Source organism: Bufo bufo, chromosome 3 (genome assembly GCF_905171765.1).
Source record: "Bufo bufo chromosome 3, aBufBuf1.1, whole genome shotgun sequence".
In the NCBI taxonomy this organism is placed as follows: domain Eukaryota; kingdom Metazoa; phylum Chordata; class Amphibia; order Anura; family Bufonidae; genus Bufo; species Bufo bufo.
In genome coordinates, this window is record NC_053391.1 from 657,545,538 (window position 1) to 657,566,558 (window position 21,021).

Sequence of the window (21,021 nt, forward strand, 5' to 3'; positions counted from 1 at the left end):
TCCAAACTTTGGTAAACTAATACAACAAGGACTCCTAAGTCAATCGCTTCCAACCAGGATCACAAACAACCTATTAGGGATATGTCCTGTGTGTACAATGATAACAACAACAATTTTGATGCAATTTAAAGGGAACCTGTCATCAACTTTGTGCTATCCATACTTATGGCAGAATAAAGTAGAGACAGTCGAGTTGATTTCAGCGGTCTGTCATTTATAAGTAAAAAGTAAGTGGTTGCCGAGAACCAACATCACAATCATTGCAGACTGGGCCTGGAAAAGAGTCATGGCCACCTGAGAAGAGTCCTGGTTATTCATAATCTCCTGCTCTCCCTTCCCACCTGCTCCCTTCCCACCTCGTTTTCTGTCTTTCTCTTTAGGAGAGAACTGTCAATCATCAGCAGATGGTTGAGAGAGCAGGAGATTATGACTAACCATGACTCTTCTCAGGTAGATTTGACTCTTTTCTAGGCCCAGGCTGCAATGATTATGATGCTGGTTCTCAGCAACCACTTACTTTTAGCTCATGAGTGACACATCGCTGACATCAGAATTTCTGTCACTAGTATATGCTGCCCTCAGTCAGGTCAACATAAAGTTGATGATAGGTTCCCTTTAAGGTGTATTTGTACATTTTCTCTATAGATCGAGGGTGGCCCCCAGTATCATGTCTTCTGGTGGGGTCAATGAAACCTAGATCAACTGATGATCAAGGTGCTGCTACTAATATATTCCATTGACATTTTTGATGCTGTATCTGGATTATAAAACAATGTAATACACATGGTATTTTAAGATTTGCACATTTCTATGGCGTTTTCAGATCTAGAGTCAAGAGTTAAATTCCTTGCATATGTCTATTTTGCTAAGAAATCTTCTGATCTCCCCCCGGTATATAGTGTGATGAACATCTCCACATGGTAGAGGTATGACACATATCACATCGTAGTAAACAAGTTATCCGTTCTTGAGCAGTGTGAAGATGCGACACTGAAGGTTCATCATATGCTGAGGTCAGGTAGCACTTCAGCTAAACAATGATTAAAGGAAGTGATAAAGAATACTAAAAGGGAAGTCAATTTATCACAAAAAGTATCTGCTATAAGGAAATGTGCAATTTAACCTTAACCGAAGATGAAGCTGTGAAGAAGCGGGAATACATTAGTTTTGCAATTACGGCCAGAGGTTATTTACTAGAAAAGTGAAGCAACAAAGTTGTTATTTTCAATAGAAGCATAATGTCTACTCTATATTTAGGTCAACGAGAGAACAATAGGCTTTAGTATAGATCTAATCAAGAGGAGTTTTTTGAGGTTATAAAAGTTATTTTTGGTTATTTCATAGCCATATTAGTTTCCATTGAAGTTGGAAAACAGCCAAAATGGCCACCATCAACATTCCAATGGGGCCTAATCCCAAAATATTTGGAGAATCTGGAAGGCAAACTTTTCAGAATGACTCTGTCATTGGGATTCCCTTTAGGCCTCTTTCACCCGGGCGTTGCGGGAACACCCGCGATTTTTCCGCGCGAGTGCAAAACATTGTAATGCGTTTTGCACTCGCGTGAGAAAAATCGCGCATGTTTGGTACCCAAACCCGAACTTCTTTACAGAAGTTCGGGCTTGGGATCGGTGTTCTGTAAGATTGTATTATTTCCCCTTATAACATCGTTATAAGGGAAAATAATAGCTTTCTGAATACAGAATGCATAGTAAACTAGCGCTGGAGGGGTTAAAAAAAATAAAAAATAATTTAACTCACCTTAGTCCACTTGATCGCGGCCCTGCATCTCCTTCTGTCTCCTTTGTTGAATAGGACCTGTGGTGAGCATTAATTCCAGGAACAGGACCTTTGATGACGTCACTCCGGTCATCACATGGTACGTCACATGATCTTTTACCATGGTGATTCACCATGGTAAAAGATCATGTGACGTACCATGTGATGACCGGAGTGACGTCATCAAAAGTCCTGTTCCTGGAATTAATGCTCACCACAGGTCCTATTCAACAAAGGAGACAGAAGGAGATGCAGGGCCGCGATCAAGTGGACTAAGGTGAGTTAAATTATTTTTTATTTTTTTTAACCCCTCCAGCGCTAGTTTACTATGCATTCTGTATTCAGAAAGCTATTATTTTCCCTTATAACGATGTTATAAGGGAAAATAATAATGATCGGGTCTCCATCCCGATCGTCTCCTAGCAACCGTGCGTGAAAATCGCACCGCATCCGCACTTGCTTGCGGATGCTTGCGATTTTCACGCAACCCCACTCACTTCTATGGGGCCTGCGTTGCGTGAAAAACGCAGAATATAGAGCATTCTGCGATTTTCACGCAACGCATAAGCGATGCGTGAAAATCACCGCTCATCTGAACAGCCCCATAGAAATGAATGGGTCGGTATTCAGTGGGGGTGCAATACGTTCACCTCACGCATCGCATCCGCGCGGAATACTCGCCCGTGTGAAAGGGGCCTTAGTCTTGACCTTGACATTGGCCTTGTTCTTGGTTATTGCTCCTCCTTTGCCCTCTACTTGTGGTTCTACTCCTGATTCTAACCCCAGGCTATATCCTGACTACCCTGCTGACTCATGCTCTGGCCCATCCAATTATTCTCTTAATTCTCTCTGTATTCTTATGGTTTTGGAATGATATGGTCAACTAGCTAAGGTAGGTTGACAAAGATGTATAATTTGACAATGTTAACCCCTTTAATTATTTCTACTTAGATCAGGATCACAATGCACAAGAACAGGAGCCCAAAAAAATGTTAGCCCTTAAATCTGCAGCCAAGGGATGACCCTTTAAATAGTCTACCACCTAGCCAAGTTCAAGGCGATTGACAGTAGAGCTATATAGAAGGAAGCCACCACTGTATTTCTTCTAACAAAACAAACAAGGTTTTTACACCTGAGTGACCTATTCAGCCCTCAGACCCAGGCCCAGCTACTGTGTGTGCTTTGGTTGTAAATATGCCCACAGAGATGGGATCAGGAGAAGGCCACTAAAGTTCCTACAAGTGCTCCAAACTGTTAACACATAGTAAACTCCAGAATATGACTGCATGCTGTAAGTGGAACTAAGGGGCTTGCACCAAATCATTCAAAAAATGTCCTCAGACCAATATCCCTCCTCCAACAATTCCCTCTACTCCAGATGACACCTGACATTGTGCATGGTGGTCTCAAATTTGTGTTTAGCTGCTAGGCCTCAAAGTTCCTATTCAACAACGTATTACTAAGATATATAGTTGACTGGAAATTTAAGGGTAAAAATCGGCAGTATTGGATTGTTGAAATGGTGGCATCCAAAGATATTCCCTGAGCTCTTCTGGAAGAGCCATTCTACCATTCAAGGGGTTGTGTCCCTTCCGCAAATGGCATTTATCATGTAGATAAAGTTAATACAAGGCACTTACGGTACTAATGTATTGTGATTGTCCATATTGCTGCCTTTGCTGGCTTGATTCATTCTTCCATATACACTGCTGGTATCCACCGCTGCATCGCAGATACCAGGTGCCTATGCGCATGCGTGCCTATGCACACTCCCACAGACCCGGCCACCAGATATGCCAGTGCTTTTTTACCCTGTTTTTTCTATTCTGTGCAAGCAATTGTTCCCACATTCAGTTTGCATTATCCATCATCCATCTGCGCTCGTACTGCCCAAACACTTGCAGTGTAATACAGGCTTAATTGTCTCTTTGTTATCATTGGTTATCTTAAACTGTCTGCTTCATTACCTGCCCTCATCATCTGTCTGCCTCATTACCTGACATCTCGATCACCAGTTTGCCATCACCATTTGGTTCCTGTCATCTACTGGTGAGTTTCTACTTCTACACATTTTTTTTTTTTTTTGCATTATTGCTTTTGAATTATTATTGCAGTCTTCCAGTTGGTATGTAGTTCGGGCCTACTATAAGACCTGGGAGCATTGAGAGTACCGGGAAACACCTTTAGTACCTAGGAAAGTTGACTGCTATAGGTGAGGTCCAGTTCTGCAGTCTAGTGAACAACTGGCAATGTTACAGATAGGTCAAACTCCCAACAAATGTTTCTGCTTTATATTCAGATGTTTTTTGAGTTATATTTTTACCAATTAAAATGGATAACAAATGACCCAGCTAAATTGCTCTTTATCTGATCTTCTGGAATAGGGACACCCTGGAGGCAACACACTGGGCAGACAGCCAGAACACCATGGCCAGTTTCTCAGATCTACTAGTCTGACTTTCAGTAAATACTCTGTGACAGAAGTTATTATCTCAAAGAAGGCAATATAGATCACAAAATGTTCATTGTCATTACTGAAGAAAAAAAAAGATCTCAAAATGAAAAGTCAGAGACAGGTCTGCATGGCCGAGCCTGGACGGACAAAAAAACATTGGCTCCTTAATCTTAACCCATCTAGTAATCACAAGTACAGTATTTAAAGGGAACCTGTCACCAGTTTTATGGTGTCCTAACTAAGGGCAACACAAATAAAAGACTGATTCTCTTAGCACAATGCTGGGTCACTTTCTTTAATTGACCCAATCAATCTGCCAACATCTTGTATTGAAAAGCTCCAGCTGATAATGATGAGTCATGAATATTCATGAGCTCCTGACTCTCCCCGCCTACCTGCTGCTGAGTGACAGTTTTTTTCCCATATGAATCAGCAGCAGGTGGGCAGGGGAGTGGCTATAGCTCTGAATTAAATAAACGCTGGACTCAATGACATCACGCTGGACTCAAATCCACTCATTAGCATGCGGCATGCGGCATCTTTGTGTGTATATTATGAGGTAACCATCTGTCACACCAGTAAGTGAATACATCTTAGGCACTTTTTAGTAGTTAATGATTGTATATAATTAGTTAGATTATAATCAAATATCCACATGACAGGTTCCCTTTAAGGCATAAAGTCCTACAATGTTAAAATTCTGGTTGACAAAAAATTTAGAAGACAGACTCAAAAGATAGAGAAAACCACAACAAAAACATCAACAATAATGCCTTTGTGTCAATACCATGAGCTGCATAATTACAGCACCCATCATGATTGATAATCACCTTCCATGAGTCCTGGCAAACAGTTCTTAGAGTCAGGATTCAGTTGTCTGAAAATCCCATATAAAAACTATAGTTGTTAGGCAGTAAATCCCTAGCAACCAATTTGTCTCAAATGAAAACAAGCTTGGCAGTCTACCTAATACATTTAGATAAGACAATTTAAGTAAATTTCAGTATCTATTGCATAATTCACAAGACTAGAAAAACAACCAAAATAGCCATAGACTTTAATATTCTCACAAAGGTAAAATAGCACCTAAAGACAAATTGTTAAAGTGTAGCCGAGTTTTCATAATAATTGTGTTTCTTTGTACAATCATTCCTGTGAAGGAACAGTTATGTTTGGGCTTCCCTAATGTTTTTTCAGCCATATTATTCACTGTTTTAGTTGCACAGCTAGATACATTTCACTCAGAAGCAGCTGGCGTCTCCCTTCTATAGAAGTTTGCTAGCACTGTACTGTTGTGACGTTCTTTCTCTTTCTTCCCACTATTTGTTTGTTTCCATCTCTGGAGCTCACAGAACAAAAAAGAGGGGGAAATCACACTTACAGACACATAGGAGAAGCCTATAATCTGTATAAAGAAGTTGTTTTATCAGGCTCAGGATCTCGGCTAGCAATGAAACGCCCGCATTTCTCGTGAACCTTCTTCTGTGTCTGTGTTACTAGGGACAGATTTTGCCTGACAACAGGCAGTCGACTCCAAATCAGGTGGAAATGAGACCCCTAGTGGCCATGACTTTACAGATTTTTTTCAGATGGATGCTGGCATATTTTTCAAATAAAGTGATTTAGAAATATGCTAGTTACACCATTCTCTATTAAATTGAAAAATTATTAAAAATTAAATAGTGGGAAAGTACAGTGACTTTTTAAAGGTTGTAGATAAAAATAAATTCTCATTAGCTGTGGAATGGAGAATACTCTTTCCGGGTGCCCTCCATTTCACCTTTTGAGCTGTAGATTTTCCAGGTTCCGGAGCCTTCTTCTGCAACTTAAGATGGCCATGGTGCTTCTCAGTCTACCTGGTGCACCAAGTACAAGAATGGGAGTGCCAAGCCATCAGAGCCAGTGGCCCCACCTTCAATAATCACCGGTAATTTCATGGTTGCATGCCAAGGTTGACCCTGCCCCCAGCGATAAGGGTCAGAAAAGTCAAACCCATCTTGGTCATCAAATCCCCGGGACAGTGTCCTTCTAACAATGTCAACCCCTTGAATTAATTCTACAGAGTGATGGAAAGAAGAATGCTCCACACTCTTACCTAGTAATACATGACTTAATGTGACTGGGACGAGGAAGCCATGAACTTACTCTACGAATAGAGGAATGCGAATCCTGTGGCTCAAATATAAAAAAATCGGACCCAACATGAGTCGCTGAACATTTCTATACATTTCTGTTCATTAACATCCCAGATGATTACCCATTTACTGTGAAGCAAAAAAATGCTTCTTACCAGTCTCCTTCTTTCTTCCTCCACGGTAATGAGTAGGCGAGCAAACTCTTTTAAGGATTGAGCTGAAAGAAAGGAAACAGGAGTTAAGTACATGTATTGACCGACTGATAAAAGAACTTCAGAGGAACATAACAACTAAAAAGAGACTTGCTCCGGAAAACCCATACAGAAGGCTATTAAAGGGGTGCTAAAACTAGAAAGCGATGACGGGGGGCTTAAAAGAGACAAAACAATTGCACATTTGTCTGTCTGCAATCTTCTAAAACAAACACAGTTGTAGAAAGCTTCTCCTGGTCAACTCCATCTTATGATTAGCTGAATAGGAAACTATTGGCATGTCCTTCCACTCAGGGGTGCACTAACACAGGGGGAGCTATGAGGGTCCGATGGGTCTTAGGCTGTGTGATTCAAATCCAATGCACAGCACCTGCTTCTCTTACATCTCCTACGTTCCAAGGTCCTTTCACCTACGGGCAAGATTGCACTGGGTGCTTGGTCCACCAGCCTCAGAAAGTAGTGTGTTGGTGCATGGCACTAGGGGGACCCAAGGAAAGGTAAGTAAATGTCGTTGTCTAGACCAAAGTCTGAATTTTTGGGAGGATCTCTATATGTTTAGGGTAGTGATTAGAGATGGCCTTGTGGTTCGCCCGGCGGTCGTTTGGCGGTGAACTGTGCTCGTTCGCTGTTTGCCGAACGGGCGTACATATGGAGATATTCACGCCCGCTATATTCTTTTACATTGTGAAGAACTTTGACCCATGACACATCCATCAGGCGGTACAGGACAGCCAATGGAGACTTTTCAGCACATGTACATACCCCTACCTTATAAATAAACCTGATCTGGCCGCCATTTTACATTCAGTCTTTTGCCAGTGTAGGGAGAGGTTTCTGTGTGGAGCAGGGACAGGCTGTTAGGGACACCAAACGCTAGCTAATAGGGCCACAAAAGTCCTTTTAAGGACTGGTATAGGTGTGCTATCGATAGGTGTGACTTACTAAGAGGTGTGATATACTTATAATATACTTTCTAACATGGAAAATATATTATAGTGCATTTGTATTGTGCAGCATTTATGTCCGGTTCTACTGCGATACTGCAGCTAGATAGAGCGACAAACGCTATTGGAACAAATAATTTCTACTGTTGTGATTAACCAGCTGCCCCCCAAAAAAACTGATTAAAGCAGGGGTGCTATATACCAATAATATACTTTCTATATAGTGCATTTGGGTAGTAGAGCATTTGTTTAATGACCCTCCAGCCACAGAATCCAAAGTTCTTTGCTGTCAGGTGAATGCCTATTGCCTAATTTTTGGGGCCTGTAATGGCCGACAGTTACATTTTTTATCTCTAACCACATAATCACACCCCTGTCTCACTCCTCTGCCTCTCATTATGGTGGCGTATGAACCGCATTCACCTTAAGGACCTTCTAATGTCACAGGGTCATGTGACTGTGCCCCTCACCCTGTACTGTGCCCCCTTATACCCTGCATTGTGCCCTCTTACCACACCCTGTGCAGTGCCCCTAGTCATTCCCTGTACTGTGCCCTCTAATACCCTTTTATCCGGTCACGGTATGGCAGTGTTATCTGGTCACTGTACAGAGGTGTTATCCGGTCAATGTATGGCGGTGGTATCCAATAACTGGATGGCCATAACTATATCCCTTTCCCTGCCCATGCCATCCTTTTTTAGACCTGGCATGAGCGGGAAGAATATGCAGTTTGCGGTGCTAAGGACCTTTGCGCCACAATCTGAGTCAGAAATACGCCTAACATAGACGTATTTCTATATAATAAATGACCCCCTAATTGTATTATCATTCGGGGGTAGGGCTAATATCTTTATATTATATAGATGCTAGTGTATTATACTGTGCCCTGTATTTCCCAGTAGAAAATGATCCTTGGGAAGCACAGTCCTCATCCCTGACCACCAGGACCAGGTAGCGCTCTGTCAGTACATGGCGGCCTCCCCTCTCCGCCACGCTGCTCCGCTGTGTGCTGGTGCTTATTCTGACACTAGGACTGGGTTCACATCCTATTTTTGTCATCCATTTAATGCATACCAAAAATGTGTGCGTTAACAGATGCCTCCGACTGATGCCGTACAGTAGCGTGCGTTCACCATACAGTTCCATGGTAGAAATAAAATTGACTTATGCATTTTTTTAAAATAGACTCTGCAGGATACAAAACCTGGAGTGCTGCACATTTGTATACATCAAACCGATAGGAAATAAAACATTTCTAGGCTCCAGCAGGGCACATTTTTGAGAGTTTCCCTTTAAGACGCATAAAAATGGCCCCTGATTAAAATACATATTTTTTGTGGGAATTTTTGCCAACGATCCCCCTCTGGTATATCACTGTCCATGTTGTGGGACTATTTGTGCACTTCTAGTAAGTGTTTGCTGGCTGCAAATATGACCTGAAGGTTTTTCAGGTTCGCCTGCTATTAAAGTGAATGGGGCCCGCCGCGAACTTGCGGTTCGCAAACATTTGATCACGTTCGCGAACTGTCCCGACCGATGTTCGTCCATCACTAGTAGCGATACCCAACCCGAGGCCAAGTCAAGCAGCCATTGCAAAACTAGAACTCACAGCATGCCCTGGCAGCCTGTGCAGCTCTGGTCTGAGGTCTGAATTCATTTTGGATTTTTGATCTAGGTTTGGAGACCTCAGTGGTTTTTATTTTTTACCAGAAGCAGCTCCACAGTTGTCCATGAGCTGTGTCTGGTATGGCAGCTCAACCTGAATCCCCTTATTCTTCTCATACAACACCTTTAAGGTTAGGGCTCCTCTGTGATCCTTGGTCACACTTGTGTCCCGATGACACAATTCATGTTGCACACTGACACTATTATACCAGCGATATATGAACTTGTGCTGATTCTAAAGTATTGCAGTGGTTCCACTTCCACTGTAATATGCAGTAAACTATTAAAACAATTCTACTATGCCATTATTCAGTATACTACACTGTCCCACTATCTGGTACCTCCGACCCGGACCTGGGGGTACTACAATTGTTTATTGTTATGCATTGTATTTTAATATTTGTTTCCTGGCTATCAATACCACCAAGGAAGGTATGGCAAAGGTTGGCAGGACCAGGATTAACCACCCCGTTCCTCTCCTCTTTGGTAGGAGTGGGCTGGTCCTGCTTCCTGTCGAGAGGGGGGTCCTGTGTAGCTGCAGAGTGGAGAGGACATAGTCTGCATTGCTCCTACTCCTGATTTCTAGAAAGAACCATTACAAAATTGTCTCAATTAAAGTCTTGAGCAGATACAGACTCCAGAGTGAGCTGCTATATTCAGCTTCTTCAGATACTGCTGTGAAGTGAGGGAATACAGCTAAGGACACCCATCACCAAACAAAGTGCTAAATTGCCACCAACCAACCTGATTCAATATTCTTGCTGGTGCCAGAGGAGAACTGCACAAAAGCCTGCTGCTACTGTACTGTCACGGATGGTGTTACAGAAAACTAGAAGACACAAATGAAGATCCGACTGACTTGATCCAAAACTAAAGAACAAAAGGGTAAGCCCTGTAACAACCCTAGCTCTCTCCCTTACTGCTCAGCCTATGCAAAAATCTCAATGGTAGAAAATTGCATACCCTCATTCCTCGACTGTATGACACCTGAACACCCTATAATAGTGAGGGGACACGACCACCGGCTCCCTACACTTAATACGGAGGGAGTCAGGGTCACCTAGGATCAAGCCCACAGGAAAACAGAAATAAAGAAACAGCCTTATCTTGTGGATGCAGCAGTAACAGCTTCTAGCATCAGCACACTCCAGGAAGTTGTATAAACCGCAAAGTGATGCAGTATGGGAGGGGATTTAAAGGGATGCAATCAGTGCAACTAGATGACAGCTGAGAGAGGGAAACGAGATGACAAAACGAAAGCAAAACAAAAGAACCTCAAGCAGGAGGTTCTGAAGAACGTCTGTCAGAGCTTCTCAGATGTCTGGCGGTGACATGTATGTATTTCTACATTGCACTTAGTAAAAAATGACTTTGTTACATTCAACTCTGGCCTTATTCTTTAGTGCTACAACTTTTACTGCAACGGACCCTGGGGAGCGACAGTCTAGATCGGACCCTGTGGCACAACTACACTACATCAGGGCCATTATGACTCCCATCCTCTACATCGGCTCCCACAGGGGCTCGCTTCAACAACAAGTTCAGGAAGACAGTGTAAAAAGAGGTAATCTTTTTCTCCATGGACCTTGGTTCTACTTTAAGTGTGTCAGGGGTGCCAGAGTAGTGAGATAGTGTACTATACTGGATCATAGCACCATATTCTGCTTGTTGCAATTATGACATTCCTTTTTCCCCACAGGTTGTGTTCCCGCCATGTCACAGTCAGTTGTAATGACAGTAGAGCATCAGGACCCCAAATAAACAGCACCTCATATCTCAGCTTCAGGTTTTGAGTAGAGATAGACTGTACCCGGATTCCACAGGGGCCACTTCTTTATTCAGCGCAATGAAAGGAAAATAATTTTACAGGAAGAATCTGCTGGGGAAATGTATGGAATCTTCAGAGCTTAGGTATCTTGCAGTGTTATTAGAAAGAGTACAAAGACAATATAAATCCATTACCATTTTATAAATTTTACATATTGTCGTCTGCAAAATACATCAGTATGAAGAACGGCTGCCGCAGCATTTCTGCCGCTCTCTGGAGAGAGTTGATACATGATATTTCCCTTCTGTGGGAATCGTGAAACTGGATGGTAAGGTGGCTCATGGGAGAGTATCAAACACATTTGTAAAGTTAATAATATGGAAATCTACTTAAAAATGGCATTATATAACAGGTATGTGTGGGCTGATGTGCAGCAATGCTTGCTGTCAAATGTGTCTCCACAATCTAGTGCTTCCTGTCCATTGCTGTGAGGAAACCAAATGGAGAAGTTCTCCATGAAGAGCCTCATCCCACTCCAAAGTCTCCCTTTCCCTACATTTTTTTATGTTTGAAAATAAAAAATTCCGCACTACTATAACTTTGGGTGCAGGAGCAAAACATGATTATAAAGGGGTGCATCCAACTGCATAGGTGGCCTTCCCCATCCCCCTCCTTGGGTGTCCACCTCCCATTACCACTAAATAATCTGAATCTACACACACATACTACCAGAATAAGATAGATAGACAGACAGATAGATGGATTAGATACTCAATATTGAAATTACACTAAAAAGGACAAGCTTTAAGGTCATGCAAATTGAGGCGGCAGCAGGTGTTGATCTCCAAATGATCGAATTTTCAAGCACCTAGCTCCAATCTGTGCCATGTAAGAGGGGCATAAAACCAGACTGAAAGCAAAGTTTTTTTTAGCCACATGAAACCTCAAAAATGATATCTAGTCATGAGCGATGATTGTGTGATGCCTCCTGCTCATCGACATGCCAGTTATTGGGTGGCAAACCATCAGAAGGTGCCTGGATAACATTGGGCTACGAGCCAGACATCCAGCTACAGGTGTTCCACTGACCTCACACCACCGTCCTCAAAGGCTGTCATGGTAAACAGCAAGTCCTCTTAAGCGATGAATCTCGTTTTTCTGTCCCAGATGCAGAGATAGCTAAATAATATACTGCATGTAAATTTTTCCGTCGGCAGGGGCCTGTGCTCCATGGCCGACTATAGGCAAAGGCTTACAATACCTACAAGTAAAGATAGCCCTGATTCAAAGGGGTTGTGCCACCTTTAAATGTTATTTTAATATTATCCATCATGATAAACTAGTTACTTTTGTAATTTACTTTCTGTTACAGAAATGCTCCAGTTGTGATCTACTCTCTTTACTTCATTATAATGGCTCCTCCTCCTCCAGTTTTAATCTGTATACTTTAGCAATGTACACATCCACCTACTGAGGTGGTCACACATGCTTAGTTCTATCCTTTAACTGCCACCTGACATATTTATTGTTAGGAGCTGTGACAGTTACAGGGAGAGAGCTGCAGCGGAAAGGACACGCCGCCCAAGAATGGACACGCCCCCTGAGCTGTAATAGAGAGAGAGCTGCAGGTGAAACGACACGCCCCCTGAGCTGCCAGCCTAAAGAGAACTGAGCACAGCAACTGGAACAATGAACGTGGAGATCTCTGGATCCACCTGAGGTACAGGGATGGTTCTAGCTTTATTAGAAAGGTCTTGTCGTGTACTATATAATATCTAGTTATCATTTTTTAGATTGATCATGGGATAACTACCTTAACCGCCTCACGTCCGCCCATAGGATATAAACGTCCTATGGGTGGACGTCTATTTCTGACAGCACGTTTTAAAACGTCCTGTCAGAAACTGCAGCTGCACGCTAATCGTGCAGCTGCTGATCGGGTTGCCCGCTGTCAGTGACAGCAGGGCAACCCTAAGACAAGGCAGGGACAGTGCCCAGGTGTCCCTGCCTTCACGATCGCTGCAGACACAGCGCTCACCGAGCGCTGTGTGTGCAGAGCAGGAAGCGCTGTGCGCTTCCTGTTCCGGCCCGGCGGTCATGTGACCGCCGTGACCGGAGTGTGCAGGAGCTGTGTGAGGTCTCTCAGAGACCTCGATCAGCCCTGCACTGAGGCTGTACAGCGCAGGATTGCTGCTGTACAGCCTCTATAGGGGTGCATTTGTCCTGTAACTGGGGCTACTATCTCAGCCCCAGTTACAGGAGAAATCAACTGTGAAAAAAAAAAAGAAAAAGTGAAGCAAATGTCCCCCAGAGGTCTTGTATGACCTTATGGGGGACGAAAAGTGTAAAAAAAAAACATATTTAGTATTGCCGCGTCCGTAAAAACCAGCTCTATAAAAATATCACATGACCTAACCCCTCAGATGAACACCGTAAAAAATAAATAAAAAAAACTGTGTCAAAACAAGCAATTTTTGTCACCTTGCATCACAAAAGGTGCAACACCAAGTGATCAAAAACGCGTATGTCCCACAAAATGGTACCAATAAAACCGTCACCTCATCCCGCAAAAAATGAGCCCCTACATAAGAAAATCTCTCAAAAAATAAAAAAACTATAGCTCTCAGAACATGGACACATTAAAACATAATTTTTTGGTTTCAAAAATGCTATTATTGTGTAAAACTTTAATAAATGAGAAAAAGTATACATATTAGGTATCGCCACGTCCGTAACAATCTGCTCTATAAAAATGTCACTTGACTGAACCCCTAAGGTGAACGCTGTAAAAATAAATAAATAGAAACTGTGCTAAAACAACCAATTTTTTGGTCACCTTGCCCCATAAAGTGTTATATTGAATGATCAAAAAATCATATGTACCCAAAAATAGTACTAATAAAACTGGCACCTTATCCCCTAGTTTCCAAAATGGGGTCACTTCTTGGGAGTTTCTACTGTAAGGGTGCATCAGGGGGCTTCAAATGGGACATGGCATCTAAAAACCATGTGGAGTTCCTTTTCTTCTGCGCCCTGCCGTGTGCCCATACAGCAGTTTACGACCACATGTGGGGTGTTTCTGTAAACCGCAGAATCTGAGTAATAAATATTGAGTTTTGTTTGGCTGTTAACCATCGATGTGTTAGAGAAAAAAATTGATTAAAATGGAAAATCTGCCAAAAAAGTGAAATTTAAAAATTTGATCTCCATTTTCCTTTAATTCTTGTGGAACGCCTAAAGGGTTAACAAAGTTTGTAAAATCGGTTTTGAATACCTTGAGGGGTGTAGTTTCTACAATGGGGTCATTTATGGGGGTATCCACTATGTAGGCCCCACAAAGTGACTTCAGACCTGAACTGGTCCTTATAAAGTGGGTTTTGGCAATTTTCTTAAAAATTTGAAGAATTGCTTCTAAACTTCTAAGCCTTCTAACGTCCTAAAAAAATAAAATGACATTTCCAAAATGATGCCAACATAAAGTAGACATATGGGGAATGTTAAATAATAAATATTTTATGAGGTATCACTTTCTGTTTTAAAAGCAGAGAAATTGAAATTTAGAAAATTGCGATTTTTTTTAAATTTTTGGGTAAATTTGGGATTTTTTCATAAATAAAGGTGAAATATTTTGACTCAAATTTATGACTATCATGAAGTACAATGTGTCACGAGAAAACAATCTCTGAATGACTTAGATAAATAAAGGCGTTCCAAAGTTATTACCACATAAAGTGAGATATGTCCGTTTTGCAAAATTTGGCCTGGTCAGGAAGGGGGCAAAGGGCCCAGATGGGAAGTGGTTAAAGCCCTTATGCATGGGCCAATGAACGCTTAAACAAGAGATCACTCCCGATTATCACCCTAAGGGAACGGGGCCACAACCAGCCAACAAATGAGCAAAGAGCTTGTCGACTGTGTATCTCCCCATGTAATCATAGGATGTGCTGCCAACATAATCTACAGGGCAGAAGATGACTCGTTTACCACCTCATAGCAATGAAAAATAAAAATGTAAGAAACAAAAGACTATTTTTTTCTATACAAAAACTGCTTTAATGTGGTCACCCAAACAAGAGCCAGAAGGATAATGGCCAACAATCAGTCACACGTTCAGGAGAATATACCAAGGGGACACTCCAAGAAGAAGAATGCTTAGGTAATGTGGTAGTAGCAATATGGCTTTGACATGAATGGACTGAGTTGGAGTTCCCTGCACTTTTGGTAGCCAGCAGCGTTGCAGTGCAAGAGATATACCAAAAGGATTTCCATCCCTTTTTTCCCGGATCGGTGGGGGTCCCAAAAACTGTACCCTACCGATCATAATGTCTTATTATATCATAACGTTCTATACTTATACCTTGGGCTGATGAGATTTGAGATCTTCAGGGTAGCAAAACTTGTGTTTCCAGTATAATCCAGAAGTCTTACACCTCTAGATCACTTCTAGATTAGACTCTTTTAAGGACACTGTTGTTTTGCATTTGCTCAATGTTTTCGATGAGCTTGTAAAAAGTTGTATTTAATGTCTCCGACTTGTCGAGGCATGACTTGTTTATCTGGGCAGAACCCGGTCTAACCTGACTTAGAGTTTCAGTGATTTCTCCATCGGTATCTCTGCTGGTCATATTGTACATTTCTGTTGATGGTCTACACTCAGCTGATAGTACATGCTCACTTCAATGAGGAGAGGGGAATAGGCAGATAGGCAGCTACCAAACACCTCTGGCACCGGCTTATCTCCTGTAGGAAGAAAGGACTGGGCAGGTTAAATTTTAATCTTTTTTTCCCCTGACATCTGGAGCTGGGAACTGTTGGAAAGCACATTAGATTGCTGGCTGATCCTTCCAAGATTGTGGGTTCATTTGACTTTCATATAATGGGTAGATTTTGAACATTGGTGGCCTATCCTCAAACAGCTGACCAGCAGGATCCTGAGTGTTGGACTCCTTCCGATCTCACATTGATGACCTATCCTGGGGATAGGTAAAAAATATCAGAATCTCAGACAACCCCTTTTAGTGCTTCTTCATACACATTGTTACACAGTTAATACAGTTGAAACAAGACACAAGTCCTTCAAGTTCAACAAAAGAATGGGTGATGATGTGAATTTTTGAAAAAGAAAGGGAGACCCAGCCTTCTATACATTTTCATAAACATAAATGCTATTCAATTTTAAGAATTCATCTAAGCCGTTTTTTTTTTTAAAACTACCACCTGTTTCTTTTGTGACCACGTCCTAAGGTGACTATTTCACAGATTTACAGTTCTTACAGTAAATAAAACGTGATGCCTCTGGAGACTGAACTTTTTCTTCTCCAGTCGGAGGCCGTACCCCCTTGTCTTTTGAGGGCATTTTACATGGAACAGCTTTTCACCATATTTTTTGTAATCATGTCCCCCCTTAGACATCTCTTCTCTAGACTAAATAAATGTAATTCTTTTAATCTTTCCTCATAACTAAGACCCTCCAGGCCCCTTATCAGTTTAGTCGCTCTCTTTTGGACTCTCTCCAGCTCCAGGGAATTCTTTATATGGACTGGTGCCCAGAATTGAATTGCATATTCCAGATGAGGCCGCACCAACGCTTTGTAAAGTGGTGATATTACATCCCTGCCCCGCGAGTCCATGCCTCGTTTAATACAAAATTGTGTTAAATGGGTTGAACCCAGACATATCCCCGTTTTCACCCAGGAAACCCCTCTGACATGAGCATCGGAGCATTTCATGCTCCAATGCACTCCTTTGCCCTGCGCTGAATCAGATCCGTTGACGTATCAGTCTCTTCATGGATAGGTAGGTGGAGGCTTCCGCCTAGCAATGAGCCTGGTGATATCACCGCCACTAATTGGCGGGCTTTAGCGCTTCCATGGCCTATAAAACAGCTAGGGCAACGCTAAAGATCGCCCATCAGTGCCGGTGACATCATTGGGAGGCTTCCGCCTAGCAGTGCCTGACTTGCTCACAGTTTGCTTCAGTACCTGCCTTTATTGTGTGCCCCTTGTGATGTTACTTCATTTGGAGACTGTATGGGGAAAAAGCACCATTAAATACCATGCATAAACGCCAAGAAAAAAATTGCTGCAAAAAAAAAAAAAAACAACAACAAGGCAGATATATGCCAGGCAATGAGGGAAAAATGGAAGACCCAGAGCATGTTGCAGTTTGGGGGGGAAAAAAAACTCCCATTGAGCCAAAAAACACACTTCAATGGTGAAAAAACAGAGAACCACTAAAAATCACTCATGTCCCGAGTTTAATATTTCCCAGAAATTTCCATGCAACATCTGAAGTTGGAGTTTTTTTTATCTAAAGGGTCAGCAAAAAAAAAAAGCAAAAGCATTCAAAAACACAATATATATATATATATATATATATATATACACCAGGTTAAAGCAGTTATCCAGGACATAAGCCTAAATCGACACCAGCTCTCTTGTTGCAGTAGATTTAGACATTTTCTACGCCTAAGGGTCCATTCACATGCCCGTATGAATGGTTCCGCATCCCTTCTGCAATTTTGCGGAACGAGTGCAGACCCATTAATTTCAATGGGGCTGCAAAAGATGCGGAGAGCACACAGTCTGCTGTCCGCATCCTTAGTTCCGTTCTGCTGCCCCGCAAAAAAATATAGAGCATGTTCTATTCTTGTCCGCAGCCACGGACAAAAATAGGTATTTCTATCAGAGTGCCGGCCATGTGCGGTCCGCAAAATGTGGAACGCACATGGCCAGTGTCCGTGTTTTGCAGATCCACAATTTGTGGACCCAGCATGCATGTGGAACCTGCACTCCCTGAATTTTATGGTGACCAGTATGACACATAACAGGTAGTATTTAGTGTTAGGTTCCAGTCTTATAGAGATCGCCTTGACGCCGGCAGACGGGCCCAAATTATTTTGTACAAAATGTATTTGCCAAGTATCTCAAATTTACAAAATAAGCGTAGCATTAGCACCAGAATATTTTCTATAACAATGGCATTATTGTACGTTATTTGTGTTTGCAGAGTGCTGTTGCATTGAGGGGTTTTTCTCCATGTTTCTAGCCATGGTGGCGTGCACCTGCGCATTGGGATGTGCTGACTGACCCCCCCTATTTTTTGCAGTTGGACCCTAAAACAGGCATAGAAAATGATAAATGAAACGGCCTGCCAGCCCGCCCTTTTCCCCACCCACGTCAGGCCTCCTTTTTAAGACCTGGAGTTTAGTGGCGGAAAAAAGGGGAAGAAGTCGCAGATTGCATTGCAAATAACCTTTGTGCCGCAATATGCGACAGATATATACCAATAAGTGGCGTATATTTGTTAGTAAATGATCCCCAAAGGCTACAGATCGTGACATCAGAGCGACTCTCTGAAGGATTCTCTGCAACATCCTGCAGAGGCAGAAACTGAAGGCTGCACAATACAAACTGCTAAGAATTTTTAATAAGGACCAATTGAAAAAAAAAAAGTTGTCCAAACTAAATTAAATGCAATAATTAAAAAATGGCCCCAAAGGTGCCCTGTCTTAACGTGGTCGCGGCTTTATGCCGCCAGCCCATGAACTACAGAGCAGCCAATGGGAGGCAGACACCACACGGCCGCCGCTGGAATTTTAGTGTGGTGTCCGCTGCAAAATTCTGATGGCAAATTCTGCTATTTGAAGGGGCCCAAAGGGATTTCTATAGGAGAAGCTGAGAACATGAACATAACAGATTTATTAATATGGTCACCGAGCTGGGGATATCAGTTATGCGGTCCATAACGAGGTTCTGCCAGCTCTTCTGACATGTCTGTTTTAGTACTTACTTGTACTCCTCATAATATACTGTAACAATTCTTTAGTTCTTTTCTTAGAACTCTTTTATTCCTCAGGGAAAGTATGAACACACTGACAAACCGGGTGTTACTAATTCCCTTGTGAATGGGGAGCGCCCCTACACGCTCAATGCGGTCCAGTGAGTGCTGACGCAGTCAGACTGTGTCCGGACATACCACACGGACAAGAGGAGTGGTAATTAATTCATACATTTATAGGAGGAATAGCAGAGGAATGGCACAACAGAGAGCTACAGAGAAGAATCCAAGTATTCATTAAAACAGGCATGTCAGAACTGTCAGATGCAGACAGGAGAGGTGATGAGTCCTGATCACTGGAGGTCCCATCACTAGGAGATCTACCATTCACAGGATAGGTCATAAGTGATCAATGGGGGTCCCACTGCTGTGACCTCTAGCGACCACTGTGCCCTGTGTCCCCCATTTGAACAGTGGTGGTCAGGCTCGCGTCCTGCGCTACATTTGTGCTCTTGAGGTTGAGATTGCACAATGATATACTCTTATTTTGTAAACAAAACAAAAAAAACTTTTTGTGCACATTTTGCAAGTTTTTAAAGCAGATTCCGAGTACAAGAAAGAGAATCAGACATCGTATCACAAAGGTAACGCCCCCCTCGATACAGTATTCACTTACATAACAAACCTTGAAGGCATCTGGTCCTGCAGTAATCCTGTAATGTGCATCATCTGCGGTATATTGTGCTGCTACATTGTATCTAATAAGTGACACGTGAAGAACACTTTCACAGGACTCCTATTGTTACAGGAGCCACACAAACGAGGCAGACCACAGTTTCCACTCTCACCACCATCATTATACCATTGGGACCAAATCCACGGAGCGGATGATCCGCCCCGGCTTCCGTACTGTCACTAATACTGTTCAGATGTGTCCCCTGCTTGACCTGACAAATCTCCGGATCACAGTAAACTTAAAGGATCACAAGACCTCCCCATGTGCCTTCAAGAGGCACAGAAGGAAACCATAGGCCCAGCAATGCAAGATGTGGTGTTAGGGAGCTGCCACAGTTTTTGTTTTTTGGCTCGTAAAAAACATCATGAAATTCATGCAGGTTTTTTTGGAGGGTCTGCATTTTTTTAGTCACACAATGTGTTATTTGCATTTTTCCCATCCTTTTTTGTTTAATAGAAATGTCTAAAGGAAACTGCCAAAAAAAAAAAAAAAAACACCAAGAAAATGCAGCGATTTTAAAAAGACTCCAAGGGACCAAAAACAATGTAAAAACTCAGTAGAAAAATTCATAAAAAAGTCTGTGCAATAAACGGCAAAAAAAAAATGCTGATAGACACCAGTAGAACCTGGGTGTGAATCCACCCTCATAGGGGTTTTCTGGACTTTAATATTGATGGCTTTTTTTTTTTTAGGATAGGCCACTTAATTTAATGGATAGAAGAGGGTGTGTTATCAATGGCCAGTGCCTGCCCCTCCGCTCCCAGGCTCCAGTGGCCCAGACCTGCCGGCCTTCCTTTCCATGGCCTGCTTCTTGCCAGCAGTGCCTCTAATGGCCTGTAGGGTATGCTCGCTTCCTGAAGTCTATGGACAGCCACCCAGGGGTACTTAAAGGGGTTCCTGTACCTTTTCATTACTGATGATCTATCTTTCGAATAGATCATCAGCATCTAATCGCTGTGGTTTCACTTTAATGAGGCTAAGCGGCAAACAATGAGTCTGTATGGGAACGAACGATGGCATTAGCGATCACTCCTCCCCATACTGTGGAGGAGATCGCTGCTTGTAAATATAATGGTTTCCTCCACTGATGGGCAGGCAATTGCAGGGAAGGAACGCCTGCTGAATTGTCCCATCTAAAGGCTCCTTTCTACTATAGGCTGCTGTAGTTTACTATTTATTGAGGCAGGGCTTAATAGGAACTTTGCAATGGCAGCCTGGGAGCCTTCACAAAACTCCCAACTGCCATAGTAACTTTACTGAATGACTCCTGAAATCTCCTTGCAACGGAAAGGATGGGGGGGGGGGGGGGGGGGGCATCCAGTTGTCAATAGGAGCACCCTCCTTCTAAATGACTGTTCAGATGCTGTGGTCACATTTGAGTGGTTAAATTTCTGTGATCGGAGTTGATCATGGACATGCCTGGTGAATATCAGCTGTGTAAAACAGCAGGCACCTGCCACCTATGGCACTGGCTGAGTTCCTGAGCGGGTGCCATCTTTAAAGACACAACATCCGCACCATACATGGCCTGCAAAAGAATAATGGGGA

General features: G+C 42.6%; 1 protein-coding gene across 1 annotated transcript in view; it reads right to left on the reverse strand.

Moving 5' to 3' along the window:
- The window catches only part of ARHGAP42 (Rho GTPase activating protein 42), a 323,239-nt gene that overhangs the window by 183,466 nt on the left and 118,752 nt on the right, over positions 1–21,021 (reverse strand). The window contains exon 3 of the mRNA XM_040426303.1: positions 6,525–6,586. Within this exon, the coding sequence (XP_040282237.1) occupies positions 6,525–6,586 (62 nt within the window). The remainder of the gene's footprint in view (positions 1–6,524; positions 6,587–21,021) is intronic.